This window comes from Chinchilla lanigera, unplaced genomic scaffold (genome assembly GCF_000276665.1).
Source record: "Chinchilla lanigera isolate Chin_1 unplaced genomic scaffold, ChiLan1.0 scaffold00071, whole genome shotgun sequence".
Taxonomy (NCBI): Eukaryota; Metazoa; Chordata; class Mammalia; order Rodentia; family Chinchillidae; genus Chinchilla; species Chinchilla lanigera.
Window position 1 is genome coordinate 9,922,080 of NW_004955472.1, and position 16,388 is coordinate 9,938,467.

The following is a 16,388-nucleotide window of genomic DNA, read 5'->3' on the forward strand; positions in this document are numbered from 1 at the left end:
CATTTGCTATGCTATTTTATTTTGTTTTGTTTGTTTTTGTTTTTCTTCCAGTACCAGGAATCGAACTTACAACCTTCTGCTTGCCAGGCAGGTGCTGTGTGGCTGAGCTAAATCCCCAGCCCCTGCTATGCTATTTTAAATAATGAATTCAACTAGCTATAAATGCAACTGTTCCATAAACTTTTATAGACTATAAATTGTATCCCTTCCATGCCAATCCAAACCAATACTAACATAATCAGTTCACAACCCAGGTTTAGCATTTTGCTTCTGAGACATACATATTATTATTTTAATTAAGTAACGTGATTATATTATGAATCAACTTCCATACAGCTATTCTTTCCCAGTTTAAACATTTTACACTTCTAAAATTGTCAGAACTCATCCCATGAAAATGTTGAATATATTATGTTCTATCAGCACTCCATCACTAGCACCAGCAGAGTACTACCACTAAATATTCCTGAACATTACTGAATTCTCACCCGTCACAATATATTCAATAGCTATTGTTTCTAGTTTCCTGGATCCAGGCTGTCTTTAAGAAATTTCTACCAACTTGGTCAGTGCATTTCTGTCCTTCTGCAGAGCTTTACATGTACTTCAGAGCATTAGTATGTCATGAAGACTTGTGATAATGTAGCTGAAGAGTTTAGTAGATATCTCTTCACATGACAGGCATAGAATAATTTGTAGTTCTTTTAACTTCCCTTGCTACTTCCCACTCCATGGCTGTTCTTAACATAGGTTGAGATTTTACTATTAAATATTGTGTGTGCCTGTGTTTCCTGGTTTCTGGAATAAAATAGCCCTACAAGCAACGTTAGAAATGAGGTAATCAGTATTTTCAAAAGTAGGCAAAGTGGCCTTTATTTCTTCAAAAAACAAAGAACATTCTTGTTCAAAGAGCCACAAACTGAAGGAAAAACATTTACTTAGCCAACTTCCATGTAATTGCCTGAGAGTGCAGCCCATGATAGCCACGGTGATATTCTGCCTGTTGTATACTCCATCATTACTGTTTCATGATGCATCTGTTAATGGTGTCGGCATATTAATGATTTCCCATTCATCACTCTGTTCCTCCACTGCTATTTCTAGTCTTCAGCTCCAGTTTCTCTAAAAAGAATGCTATAAAAGTGTCACAAAACATGGCTGAAGGAATCATCCAATAAGCAACTGTCACTGGAAGTTTCTGAGAAATTATCAATTATAACAAGGTGATCATTTGTCATTGTGTATAAATGCCCATTCATTCTCCCCCAACAGCATTGCTACCAATAGAGACTGAGACCCAAGCAGCCCCTTATTTTTGACTTTTCTTACCTCTTCTATAGAAATAGAGTTTGTGTTAAGCTATTTCTAAGGTACTGTGAGATCTCTCCCACCATCTGTCTCTGTCCAAAGGATAGGAGAGGAGTGGGAATCTACTAACAACACCAAAAAAGAGCTAAGGAAACTGTTCTGAGACATTTCCCTATGCAGAACTCTCTTTTGTGAGCTCAGGCTTCTCCCTGTGTCTGTGTTCTGTACTCAGAACTCACATAATCATTCCCTTGCTGGCAGTTTTAGGTCTCTCTGGAATGAAGACAACAGAAGATACTCAGCAAAATGAGAGTTTCTAAAAGTGGGAGGGAAAATAGAACTCCAAATATCCAGCACAAGGATATTGGACTTTTGCAGGAAAAGGAACTAAGTGAGCTTGTTGCCAGGACGATCTGCTGTGGTTGAGGGGTTGGGGAAAGGAAATGGGTAGCCTGCAGTTAGTTCTCCTGCTCCTGCCCTTGGCGGTCATTCATGGGGTCGAGGGCTATTTGGAGTGTGACCCCAAATTCACCGAGGATATTAGATCCTTGCTGGCAAATATGGTACCCCTGGATGTCCCTGGCTGAACTCAGCTGCTTGAAAGGCACTTTAAACTGATGGTTCATTTAAGCTTCAAGGTTTCCCACAAGGACAAGATGCTTCGGGTGTTAGGTGAGGGAAGCTGGAGTTCCTAAGTGTTTAGGGGGGATCGATGGAGGGGAGGCAGGGAAGAGAGCAACTGGTCATGCACACTTTCCTCCATGGGCTTTATTATTTCCCCATGTGTATTTTTCTTCATCCTCTCTGGCTGTTTCAAAGGTTGTCAAGTTGAGACTATGGCTGAAGGATGAATTTTATAGACTGGGCAATGACACATGGAAAGGTGAGGTTCTGTTTCATGTACAAAAGTCTGTACTGCCAGAGCAAATCTGAGGGAACTTGGGTGGGATAAACAAGACAAAACAACTAGAAGTAAATTCGAAAGGAAGGGCATCCTAATATCTGAATCCCATCCGTTTTGTTTTAGGTGCCTTTATCTTTCAAGGCAAGCTTCTCGATGTCCACCAAAACCTGGAAACCAAACTGAAAGAAAGACTGAAGGACTTCTCGGAAGTTGGTAATGGAAATTTTCTACCAAAACTGAAAGTTTCGAAAGAAAATAGAAAATGACAGGTGAGAGGAGGAACAATGGTTCAGATAATAGACATGTAGCATGGGTTGAGGGGTAGCTGGCACTTAATGGCCAAAAAGAGTTTTTAGCTATAAATATGGTAACCTCTAAGCTGATTCTAAGCTCATTAGAACTTTCTGGATCTCTTTTAGCTTGTTCTGAAGACTGCAGTGAGTACAGTACCTGTGATACCTTGAGGGCTTGGGTGGTTTTCCCACCTCTTTTGCTCTATGGGGTTCTATCTCTACCACCCATCACACTCAAAGCTATGGTTACTTGGATGAATATTAATAATATCAATATTAATAATATCTGATAACAAAAATCTAGCTTATGAAAGAATTCTGTTTACATTATTAAGATGCACAGATTTGGGATGTCCTCTGAGTTCTCCTATACAGATTTCAATCTACTGCACCAATATGAGCTTAGGTATCTTTACTTCCAGTCCTTCAGAGATCCAACTTAATTTATAGAAACTCCGTTAATAGGGGGAAAGGAATTTAGAGCAATGCAACATAAGAGTCTTGGGAATGCCTGGACTCTAATTCACCTGACAATTAGATCCACACTTGATGTCTAAACTAAGGAACTCCTTCACTACAGTCATTTTCTGATTACTTTTTCCTTTCTAACCAGTTGTGACTGAAGGTCCTGTCCTTGATTGTTGGACCTGTCTCCTCATCTCCATTCAGTGTTTCAAAGGGGAATACTGTGAAGGTAACATAGATGTAGTGAGGAGTTTTGAGGGGCTAGAGATCAAGGCCATGGGTTGTTTAATCATTTATTCCCCAAGTTGTTGTTGAGCACTTTCTATGTAGTTCATAATTATGTCACAAAATAAGAACTAAAATGTTGGGTAAAATTTTGGATAACTGGCAGTGAGCAGACTGAAGGTGTCAGAAATGAAAAAATTGATGTGAAATGGAACACTTGGGTAGAGGCTGGTAGGGCAAATGTTTTGTAATGTCTAAGAGTCTAACAGCACAAGTGAAAAGAATGTTGAGGAAACAGTGAACAAATGAGCTTTTTGAAGTCTGTTCTGAATAAAGGTCCCTTGTTACCTTTTCTTCCTCCAAAACTCATTTTTCATTCTGCCCTTCCTGCATCCAGAAGACGATCCAAGGAAGGCTGAGATCAAGAGATTATAGTATTTTTGACAGTCCTAACAGAAGCTGTACTACTGACAAGTGCTGTATTACTGTGAGTAAATTCTCCCTCCAAAAAAAATACGGGGCCAATCATTCCCACACCAGAGAGAAAACCTTAACTTTCTTTTCCCTGTTAGAAAAAAGTCCTTCCTATTCCCATGTCAACAGTCATCATAACAGTCATAACAGTCCTTCCTATTCCCATGTCAACAGGAAAGAAAAGGATGGAAATGTTATGGGGTAATAGGTGAACCATAAGGGAAATGAAAAGATACCTAGAAAGAAGAAAGTAGACTTGTTTAAGAGAGTGCAGCTATTGATAACACAGTTTGGGTTATCTACTTTCTCTACTCTAGCTTCTATATCTGTATAACTCACCGGAGGAAAATGAAGAGAATACGAAGCTTACTAAAGCAATATTTGCGAAGAAACTTGAATATTTAGTGAGGATGACAGACAAAGAGAAGGAGAAAAATATTTTGAATGTAGAAAAAAAATAGAAAACTATGATGATTCTCTTAAATATTTACTCAGTGTAGAAAACTGAGTAAATATAAAAAACTGAAATAGAATGTAGAGTTTCTCAAAGGAAGATGCTCACTGATACCCTGAGGCAATGGATGCAATGAGAGGGCAAGTGGTCTACCCTAAGTTGTGCAGAAAGTAATGCTGCTATGTTGCAGTGTGTAGAAAAGAGAGTATGCTGTGTGATAATGACGAATGCATCATTAGTAACTCATCTACAGCTGTAGTTAGGGCAGATTCTACATTTCTAAGTCTAGTTTTTATTTTTTTCTTTTGTTACTGCACATATATATATGGGCATATACATATGTAATATATATTACTAGGTAATATATAATGATTATTATTTACATATATATTAGTAATACTTATATATTGCTAGGTGCTAAGTTCAGTGTGAATTCTTTTCTTGATGATATATGAGGTTCAACTGAGAAATATGTTGAATGTTTAAATTTGAAAACTGATTAGAGTAAGAACATATTGCCACTAATCCTCACAAAAATATTCCCCCTTACTTCAAATACACTCATCATTTCCGCCACTGAAGAAACCCTGGAAGTCCTTTTTCATCCATGTCTTCCATGCTGGCTGCCTCAATGTCCCGAACCTACTGAAAACTTTTACTTGTCATGATTATTTTGACTTTGGGGAAGAGCCAGAAGTCACACAGTGCCCGAGCTGATAGGGAAATGGATGAGGACATGCCACAATGTTTTCGTGCCTGCTTTTCTGTCAGATGCATGCAGCAGCAACACTCACTATATTTTGGTCACACCTCAAAAATACATCCACGAAAGATAACTTAGAGAACTGCTTCAGAAAGTGGCCAAAATGATGGGATAAATTTTTTGAAGTGAGGAGGACTATGCTGAAAGATATTACTGGCAATATGCCTGTAATAATTGTTTTAATTTAAACACTCATCATGTATTTTTGATGACACTTTGTCAATTTAGACTTTATTATATAACAATCATATACTCAGAAAAGTCCAAAATATTAGTCCCAAATAAATAAGGTTTGTCCCAATCATTTTCTTCTAAATCTATGTTCCAAGATGAAATTAACTATTAATTATTCACTTTTATTTGTTTTCATGGAGTATATTTTATATGCTTAGAACCTTAATGAGTGTTTTGCATATACTAGCTAATTGAATTGTCCCAGTAATCTTGTAATAAAGCTGTTGTCTTCATTCTAAGGAAGAAAACAGAGAATAGGTCTGTTTGAAGATCACAGGTACTAGGCTGTGACCTATTGCTCTGGTATCTGACACAGGCTTATAAAACCATCTCATTGATGCTGACATTTAAAGATATACCTTTATGATAGATTAATGAACAGATGATAAAAGTGGGCTATTAATCTATCGTAAAGGTATATCTTTAAATGTCAGCATCAATGAGATGGTTTGGTAAGCCTGTGTCAGATACCACAGCAATAGGTCACAGCCTAGTACCTGTGATCTTCAAACAGACCTATTCTGTGTTTTCTTAATTATACAGCTAGTATATGGTAAAGCCTGGAATTAAAGAAGTCTCCTTAACTCAAAACTTCATGAACTTTTCATTCCTTTTTTTTCCCCCCTTGGAAGTTTATTTTAGAAGAGAAGCCCTACAGTTTACCAGCAGGAATAACTTACAGGTACTCTGACTCAATGGTGGAAAGAGGTATTTGCAATTCTTTCACACATTGTGATCCTCTCAAATGTTTGCTTATTACTGCTACATTAATGTGATAATGAATAAACGAAAATATACTTAGGGGGAACCTGAACACTGATATGTCTCAGGTGGTAAACATGAAATTTTATTAGATTTTGTGGCTATTTGTGGGGGTTTCTTGTTTGAGTGCAATATTTTATTTCAATATATATTGTCATATTTTAATAGAGTGCTCAAAAATTGCAGTGAGATTTTATTTTTTTTTATTTTAAAGATAGTAGTAAATGAGGAACAAAGAAACAAACAAAATAGAACAGTAGCAGCATACCAGTATCATGAACATATACAAATCAGAGCAAGAACATTCAAAGTGAAACAGGGTCTAAAGACAAAATAATACAAATTAACAGTGGTTGTTACATTACATATCACTGTCCTCAACTACATTGCTCAGATTACCAGATGTGAGAATGAAAGTTTGCTCAAACCATTAAAGAGAATAAGAAAATAATTCTTCGGCAAAACATTAGAGATAATACAGAGCATCACTAGACCACATGGTAGGAGTTCATCATTGTAATTCCAGTGCATATTTTTACCTTCAAATCAGTTGCTCAGACCACCAGACACAAGCATGCAAAGTCGATCAGAACATAAAACATTGTGAGCATTAATTGTTCATTTCAGTACACCATCAGACATCAGCAATACAGTTATCACAGCTATTCATATATATATTTATATTTTGCCTTCCTTCTTTCTTTTTTCTTCTTCCCTGCATCCCAGTCATTCCTTTCTTTGAGAAATTTCTTTCCTTTTCCTATCATCTATTGTACATTTTGAGTTTTACCTAGTCTTTCAGATTCCTACACCAAAGAGACAGTATGATGCTTCCATATGTGCATCCAATTGATTTCACTTATGAGTATGGTCTCTACTTGCATCCATTTACCTACAAAAGCCTCGAGTTCATCTTTTTAAATAGTTGAGTAATACTCCATTGTAGAAAAATACCACTTGTTTTTTATCCATTCCTCAGAGGATGGGCCTCTGGGTTGTTTCCAAGATTTAGCTATAATAAACTGTGTGGCTATAAACATGGGTGCACATATATCGCTGTGCTATGATGTCTTTAATTCTTCTGGGAAAATACCGAGAAGGGGAATAGCTGAGTTAAAACGGACTTCCAATCTTAGTTTTGTGAGGAATCTCCAAATTGATTTTGGAGTGGTTTCACCAATCTACAGTCCCACCAAAGTGAAGTAGGGTTCCTTTCTCCCCACAGCCTTTCCAGCATTTGTTATTGGTTGATGTCTTGATGATAACCATTCTTTCTAGGGTGAGATGAAATCTCAGTGTTGTTTTAATTTGCACTTCTCAAATGATCAATGACTTTGAACATTTTTACATGTATTTATTCACCATTACTATCTCTTCATTAGAGAAGTGTGTATTCATCTCAGATGCCCATTTTTGGATTGGGTCTTTGAACTTGGGGGGCCTGATTATTTAAAATTCTTTATATGTCCTAGATAGAAGTTCTTTGTCTGAGGGGCAGTCGGCTAAAATTTTTTCCCAATTCATGGGTTTTATTTCTACTTTATTGGTGATTTCTTTAGATGTGCAAAATTTCAATAAGATGAGATCCCACTTGTTGACTTTTTGAAGTATTTCCCATGCAGTCTGGTTTTTGTTCGTGAACTCTCTGCCTACTCCAATGTCGTCAAGATTTTTACCTACCTTCTCTTCCAATGAATTTAGTGTTTCTGTTTTAATATTTAGGTCTTTGATCCATTTTGACTTTAATTTAGTGCATGTTGAAAGACAGGGGTCTAGTTTTATTCTTTGGAATGTAGAAAGCCAGTTTTTCCAGCACCATTTATTAGAGAGGCTATCTTCCTTCCTGAACATGCTTTGCCCCTTTGTCAAAGATAAGGTGATTGATTGTGGGTGTAATTGTATCTGTATAGTCTAATCTGTACGATTGATCTTCAGGTCTGTTTTTGTGCCAGTACCATGCTGATTTAATCACAGTAGCTTTGTCATATAATTTTAAGTCAGGAAGTGTGATGCCTTCTGTCTTTCTTTGTTTCTCAAGATTGATTTTGTTATTCTAGGCCTCTTCTGGTTCCAGATGAACTTTAGGAATGTTTCCCCTAGATCTGTGAGGTGTACTAATGGTATTTTAATTGGAATTGCATTGAATCTCTACAACAGTTTTGGGAGTATGGCCATTTTCACAATGTTTGTTCTTCCTCTCCATGAGCAAGAAATATCTTTCTATTTTCTGATATTCTCTTCCAGCTCTTTTTTCAGAGTACTATAATTTTCACTGTATAGATCTTTTACTTCTTTTGTTTGATTGATTCCTAAGTATTCCCTCTTTTTAGATGCTAGTGTAAAAGGTGTGGTTTCCCTAATTTCTCTCTCAGTCTGTTTGTTACTTGTGTACAGGAATGCTATCAATTTTTGAGTATAAACTTTGTATCCAGCTATGGTACTGAATTTGGTTATTAAAGCCATAAGCTTTTTGGTGGAGTTTTTGGGATCTCGTATGTAGAGTATCCTGTCATCTGTGAATAATGAGAATTTCACTTCTTCCTTTCCTATCCTTATTCCTTTTATTTGCCTGTCTTGTCTAATTGCTCTAGCCAATATTTCCAGAACTATATTGAATAGGAGTGGTGACAGTGGACATCCTTGTCTTGGTTCTAAAGTGAAAGCTTTCAATTTTTGATCATTTAGTATGATGTTAGCTATTAGTTTATCATAGATGGCTTTGATCAGCTTGAGGTAAATGCCATCTATTCCTATTTTCTGTAGTGTTTTCAACATGAATGAGTGCTGGACTTTATTGCAGGCTTTTTCTGCATCAATGGAGATGATCATGTGATTTTTGTCCTTGGCTCCACTGACATGGTGTATTACATTAATTGATTTGTTTACATGGAACCATCCCTACATTCCTGGTATGAATCCCACTTGGTCGTGGTGTATAATCTTCTTGATGATTTGTTGTATTCTGTTTGCTAGTATTTTATTGAGAATTTTTGCATCTATATTAATTAGGGAGATTGGTCTGTAGGTCTCTTTTTTGATTGGGTCTTTCTCTGGTTTTGGTATCAGGATAATACTTGCCTCCCTAGTGAGGTAGGGAGAATTCCTTCCCTTTCAATTTCATTAAAGAACTGAGAAGAATTTGTATTAACTCTTCCCTAAATCTCTTGTAAAATTCAGCTGTGAATCCATCAGGACCTGGGCTTTTCTTCATTGGCAAGTTTTTAAATCCATTCTCAATTTCACTGGCTGATATTGAGTTATTCAGGATTTTTCTGTCTTCTTCATTCAGGTTTGGTAATTCATATATATCTAGAAATCTGTCCATTTCCTCTGTTTTTCATCTCATGAGAGTAAAAATTTTCAAAGTAGGTATTGATTATCTTCTGAATATTTTCAGGATCCGTAGTGATCTCACTCCTTTCATTCCTTACTGCAAGTATTTCAGTTTTTTCTTTCCATTATTGATAAGATTGGCTAGGGGTTTATTTTATTTACTTTTTCAAAGAATTAACTCTTTGATTCATTAATTCTTTGAACTGATTTTTTAGTCTCCATTGTGTTAATTTCTGCTCTGAACTTTACAATTTCTTGTCTTCTTTGAGCTCTGGATTTGACATGCTCTTCTTTTTCTAGTAACTTGAGGTGCAGCATGAGATTGTTTATTTGTGCTTGTTCTGTTTTCCTGAGGTGGGAATTCACCACTATAAATTTCCCTCTGAGGGCTGCTTTCATTGCATCCCACAGGTTCCTCTAGGTTATATGTACATTTTCATTTGATTGTTAATAGTGTTTAATTTCTATTTTGATTTCATCTGTGACCCATTGGTTATTCAGAAGGATGTTATTTAATTTCCAACTGTTCATGGAGTCTCTGTGTTTTCCTTTGTCATTAAATTCCAATTTCATTGCACTATGGTCTGATAGTATACAAGGGATAATTTCATTTCCTTTACGTTTACTTAAACTTGTTCTATGTACTAGCATATGATCTATTTTAGAGAACATCCCATGTACAGCTGAGAAAAATGTGTATTCTGATGTTATTGGGTGGAACAATCTGTAAAGGGCAACTAAGTCCATATGTTCGAAAGTTTAAGTTCTGCTATTTCTTTCCCACTTTTTTGTCTAGTTGATCTATCTCTTTGTGAGAATGGTGTGTTAAAGTCCCCTGTTACAACTGTGTTGCTATTTGTTTCATTTTTCATGTCTGTTAGAATTTGTCTTATATGGTGCTCCTATATTTGGTGCATAGATGTTTATGATTGTTATCTCTGCTTCACTCTTGTTTGCTGATTCACTCTTCTAGTCTGCTTCTTTTTGTTGGTGCATTGAGAATTTACACTGATGGTTGTAACTTATATGTACTGGCTTATCTTTATCCTGCTATTTTCCTGGTGTTTGATCCTCCTTTTTCCCTCCGTTTAATTGCTTATTCTGCTTGGTGATTCCTTTCTGTTGTTGTTCTTGAAGTTCTAGTCTGTTTTATCTCTTTCTAGAATATCTTTTAGTACTCTTTGTAGGACTGGTTTTGTGCTCATGAATTTCTTCAGTTCTTTATCATGAAAATATTTTATTTCTCCATTAACTTTGAGAGATAGTTTTGCCAGGTACCTCAGAGTTGAAAGCTGCTTTCTTTTAGTACCTGAATTACTTCACTCCAAGCTCTTCTTGCTTTGATGGTTTGTGTTGAGAAGTCTGCTGTGATTCTGATAGGCTTTCCTTTATAGATGATCTGTGTCTTTTCTCTAACAGCTTTTAATATTCTGAGGTTTTGTTGAGTTTCTCAGATCACTATATGTCTCGGTGTAGATTTATTTTGGTTATTATTAATTGGAGTTCTACATGCTTCACTTATCTGGATGTCCTATTCTTTTAACATGCCTGGGAAATTTTTTGCTATTATTTCTGCAAATAGTCATTTGAGTTGACACTTCTTGTTTCACTAATAACTATTAATCTGACATTGTATTTCTTTTCTTTTTCTTTCAATTGTTGAATTATTATTTCCTGGTTCTCTCTGTTTTTAAGAGATCCCTCCTTTCACATTCATTAGTGGCAATGCCATCTTCAAGATCTGAAATTCTATCTTCAGCTTCATTCAGGCGGTTTTGCCAGCTTTCAATGGAATTTTTAATATCCTGGTATGTGTTTGCATTTGTTTCATATCTTCTAGTTCTTTTCTACATTGTTCACTGAAGGTTTCATTCAGTTGTCTATGCTCTTCTATTTTCTAGTCAGTGTCATCTTTGGATCTATTGAACATTTCTTTCCTTATTGTTGTCATTTCTTTTTTCACCACAGACATTATCTCTGATCTGATTTCTTCTATGGCCAGATGGAGTTGTCTCTTTACTTCAGTTGGTATCATTTCCGAAATTTCAGGTGTATGACCTGCAGGCTCTTCTGTGTTGATGCCTCCTGGACTTGTTTTGGGTGGTGTGGGGGCCTGGGATTATATTTTGCTCCTTCATTTTGTCCTTTTTGAAGATCCAGAGGCTCCCTGGAGTGCAGTCTCACTCTCCCAATTGTGTGTGAGTGGCAGGGCGAAAGTCTGAAGGTCCACAGTGCTCAGTGCAGCTCCTGTGCTGGTGGGTGATGGCTGGGGTCCCAGATGCTCCCAAACTTTCTTGCATTCCCAGGTGTGTGTTGAAAGGGCAGAAGAGGCTCACAGGCATTCCTGCAAGTCTCTGGAGCTGGGCCCAGTTTCCCCAAGAGTAGCGGGGATGCAGGGCATGTTCACCGAGGCTTCAGATATTGCCCAGGACAGAGTCTGCTTCCCACACTGGAAGGGGAGACGTGAGGATGGATTCTTCAAGGCCACTGACTTTATCCAGGTTTCAGCTGAGCTCCCAGGGGGTGTGTGAGTTGTTCTGGAAGTGACCACCAAGGCCCCAGAAGTTGTCCAGGGATCCACATGTCTCACACACTAATTGGGGGGAACACCAGAGTGGCTCACCAGAGTTCCTAAATCTGTCTGGCTTTCAGCCCAGCCCCAGCATACAGGTGTGGCAAGCAGCCAGCGAGGGCCCTGAGGTTGCCCGGGGTTTCACCTGCCTTGCACGCTGGTCAAGGTGGTGTGGCCAAGAGTCACTAGGCCTTCTGAAGATGTCCAGAGTTCAGTCCAGCCTTGGCAGAGACTGCAGTGAGTTTTTAATTTTTAAAAATTTACCACAGTAAGACACATTGCCATAGTCTTCTTCACTTTAAACTACCATGCTACCATTCTTCCCAATTTTGCTTTGTTTTTTGAAACAGTGTCTTGCTACATAGTTCAAGACTGGTCTTCAACTCACTATGTAACCTAAGTAAGTCTTAAATTCTTGGTGTTCCTTCTGCCATAGCCTCTCAAGTGCTGGGATTATAGGCATGTGCTGCAATACCATCATCCTCCCATTTTTTGAGGCAGTTCTGCAAGTCTTTCTTTGTGTCTTCATGAGATGTGATCAGAACTACAATGAATGGTTCTCTTGAGAGCCATTCAGTGAAAACACAAGGTCATAAAAGCATTACAATGTATTCTCACCCACCTTATTCACTAGTTCTTCTACCATACAACTTCTGGCTTTTCCTCAAATGAAAATGACCAGGAAAGGTGAACTTCTTTTTAATCAGTTCAGGACTTGGAGGCAGCCATGACAGTGCAATACAAAAAAAAAAAAAAAAAAAAAAAAACTTTTAAAACTGCTTCAAAAAGTGCCAAGAATGGTGGGATAGTAGTGTATTCAAAGCAAGAAGTATTTTCAGGTGGATTAGTGGAAATGTGTCTTATTCTGTAATAATTTTTTAAATGAAACATTCACCATATGTTTTGACGATACCTCATATTTATTCAAGGTACACAATATGATGTTTTGCTATACATATACATAGTGAAATGAGTTCTTCAGTCAATCTGACACCTTTTCTTGTTATTTTCCCCTGCTGATCTACCCTGTGAACCTGGGGAAACTCAGTTAACAATTTATGGTATATCTTCCATTATTTTTATTCAAGCTTAAACATTTATAAGTGAGTGGGCACACAGAAATATATATATATATATATATATATATGAGTTTTTGGAATGAAAAGTTGCTCATTTTCTACATATTGATTTTTATACTTACATACTTTGTAGAGTTGAAGTATCTAGCCCTTTCAAGAAAACTCTGATGTACAAATGTTTTTAGATAATATTTCCATCTTGAGCTCACCAAATCACAAATATTTTAATGAATTCATCATAATATCTCAAAATAAGTTAGATAAATTTTCATCAGTAATATGACCTACTTGTCCCAGAAAATATAAAATGTTGTCTACCAGAAAAGAATCTTGGAAAATAAGAAAGATATACCCAGGAAAATATCACAAGAAAAATAAACTCACTACCTCTCTGCACAGACCTTGCTCAACTCTGTTATTGATATTATCTTTTGCTGACATGAAATTTTATGTAACAGAGACAGAAAAAGAAAATTAGACATAGAATTGCAGAAGATGAATAAACATCTCAATTATATAATTGAATGTTGAACACAAGACAATCGAGTGAAAAAGAAAGAATAGTTGTGTCAAAAAAAGTGCAAGCTGAAAGTTGAAAAAGTCTGTAAGGGAATTAAATAAAAGGAATAGTTGCCAAGGTCTTTGTTACATACATGTGCTCACACATATATGATAATTTTAACTTTCTTATGAGATATTGGAGTGTAACTCTTAAGAGATAAAAACAATATATAGCAACTATATTTTCAAATGGAGAAGCAAAACAGATGAAATTCCATTTATTCAGCACAAGCAACCTAGAAGAAAATAGAAGCAAAGTACAGAACAGAACAGCAACAACTGCAACAGAAAATGATAATAATAATAACAATAACAATAATAATAATAAATCAGAACAGTAACACAAGGCATGGGATATAGCTCACTGGCACGGACCTGCCTGGCAAGTGCAAGGTCCTGAGTTCGATTTCCAGTACAAAAGAAAAAAAAAGAACAGTAAAACAAATTATCAAATAATAATATTACATAGAGTATACTGAATTCTAATGTTATATGCTCTTCGTAAGGAATAAACCCAAGACAACATGACAAGCTTATTGGAAAGTGAAAATAAATTAACAAGCATGAGGAATATGATGACAAAAGTAATAGACCAGAACATAAAAATAGTGGAATTGTATGAGACTAATAGCTCTCAAATTTAAAAAGAGAGAAACTATTGACATAATTTCCATAATCAAAATAGGAAAGTTTAATACATGATAAGTTTAAAGAAAAGATGTAAGCAGTTATAGATATGTAAAATGCAATGAAGGACCTTAAACGTGCATTAAACCCTGTACATAACAAATACATTTTTCTTCTTTCTGATGCTTATGGAGCATTTATAATATTTGACAAGGCTTGGTTTTTTCCTATGTAGATCTCTGTCCTCCTACAAAGTAGATAGACTACGTTTCCAGTCTCCTCTCCAGTTAGCTGATTTATCAAAATAAATCTTCACCAATGGAATATTGGAGCAAGTGATAAAATTCTTTCCAAGCTTGGCATATACAAATTTAAGGGAAAATTCTCTAGACATTTTTGTGTCTAGCAGTGGATAACCAGCATACAGGAACATCTTAGGGTATTGAAAATGCTTCTTATTCAGAGCATTTGTTTTAAATTTTCTATGATTAAAAAAAATAGACATATTTCATTAAGCTTCTGAGATTTTTGAACTAGTGTTAACCAAACTAATACATATATCAAAAAGAAAATTTCAAATTCTGAAAAATTATTATATTAAGAACAATTATTCAGGCTATGGGACATAAAAGCTTAGCAAGAAAGAATAAAAATTTTCATATATTGGTAAGTTAAAAATATTATTTCTAAATAATTTATGAATAAAGATAAAACTACAAAGCCAATAATTAAATACCTAAAAATAAACAATAATAAAATTATTACCTATTAAATCTTGTGAAGTGTGGCTAAAGTACACATTTAGAAATATAATTTTCTAATCATATATCAAAAAGATAAAAAATACAAAATTTTAAACAAAGAATTCAAACTAAGCAAATAGGAAAAAAATAAAATAAACTCAGAGAATGTACAAAGAAGGAAAATTATACTATACTGTAAATAAAATATAAAACAGAAAATATAGATAACTAACACCAAATGTTAATTACAATTTTTATTCACATTTCAGATATTTAATATTTAATATATTTTTTGTGGGGGTACCAGGAATCAAACTCAGGACCTTGTGCTTGCCAGGCAGGTGCTTATGCCGCTGAGCTATATCCCCAGCCCTAACATTTAATGTATTTTAAAATGTGGAAATTTTATAAAAGGAAAATACATTTTTAAAAAAAATATATTTTAAGAGACATTTTAAATAATTATATGGTTATAACAATTAAATGGAAGGGATTGTTTCAATAAAAATGTATATTATAGATATTGACACAGGAATAAAAAAGAAAACAAAAGTGCAAGTATTCTTTAAAGAATTTTTAAGTAGTCTAAATGTAATTATTGCAAGCAAATTCATGTTTAAGGAAAATCTTAGACAGCAATTCAATGTGTTGATTTCAATTTTACTTGAAGCTTGAAATTGTGGGTTTTCCCCTCTGTTATCTCCATGTCTTTGTTTACTCTTAAGTAGAAAATACAGGGCAAGCAAGTTTAATAGAAAAAATACAAATTTATTTTTGGAGTAACTGAGTATGGATTCTTTAAGAGTACAAAAAAATATGCCTTCAGTATTTGGATTTACACACACAGCAAGATTAATCCTATGAAACACATTCAAAGGCCCTTAAACAAAATAAGTATCAAACAGAAAATAGGATTCTGATCACCTGGGTAGAGATCTGAGAAAAGTGATTAAGACCAGAGACAAAACACTAAAGATCTTGCTGTGTTAAAAGTAAAACAAAACTCTAAGTGGGCTCGAGTGGAGCAGCCTGAAGTATCACATGTCATTAAAATGTTTGTAATAATAAAGTGTGTGGAAATCAACCTGTTGTACATAAAATTACTCCTTCGAAAAACTTTCCAGGTGCAATGTTGGACTAAATGCCCATTGTACAGTGTTTGTAAAATAGGTCATCCTTCTGTCTGCACAATTTATGACAATTATATTGTATTACAAATCTAGAAACTGATCTTTACAATTTCTAGAATCACAAGTAGGAGAAAAGGCTTGTTATTTTTGTGTTTATATGTTTACAATAAAATAAAATGAAGATGATCTAATTAGCATATGTGTTCAAGCACTAAGTATAATCCTGCTGTATTTCCTCAAATGTAAGCATAATATAAGTTGATACTTGCAATTCCAATTTAAGCTTGAGCTAATGGTTAACACAACAAAGATATATGAAAATATCATTTCAATAAGCAAGCGTTGAACCAAAATCTCATTTATGCCAATAAAAACCAATACAAATAATTTCATTACTGGAACAATTAGATTTTAAGAGCTAACATATGTTCCAGTGCCTCCATGTCAACCCTATAGAAAAT

At 35.3% G+C, this 16,388-nt stretch overlaps 1 protein-coding gene and 1 long non-coding RNA gene across 2 annotated transcripts in view; one reads left to right on the forward strand and one right to left on the reverse strand.

Moving 5' to 3' along the window:
• Positions 1–852: 852 nt before the first annotated feature.
• Positions 853–1,475, reverse strand: LOC102028956. Its single transcript, XR_263561.1, has 2 exons — positions 1,330–1,475; positions 853–1,134 (listed from the first exon to the last, which is right to left on the reverse strand). It is a non-coding gene; the product is annotated as an uncharacterized LOC102028956 (long non-coding RNA).
• Positions 1,476–1,751: 276 nt separating this feature from the next.
• The window catches only part of Izumo3 (IZUMO family member 3), a 34,622-nt gene continuing 19,985 nt past the window's right edge, over positions 1,752–16,388 (forward strand). The window contains 9 exon segments of the mRNA XM_005401190.1: positions 1,752–1,975; positions 2,112–2,191; positions 2,336–2,425; positions 2,632–2,649; positions 3,119–3,199; positions 3,593–3,613; positions 3,616–3,682; positions 3,987–4,051; positions 4,054–4,109. Of these exon segments, the coding sequence (XP_005401247.1) occupies positions 1,752–1,975; positions 2,112–2,191; positions 2,336–2,425; positions 2,632–2,649; positions 3,119–3,199; positions 3,593–3,613; positions 3,616–3,682; positions 3,987–4,051; positions 4,054–4,109 (702 nt within the window).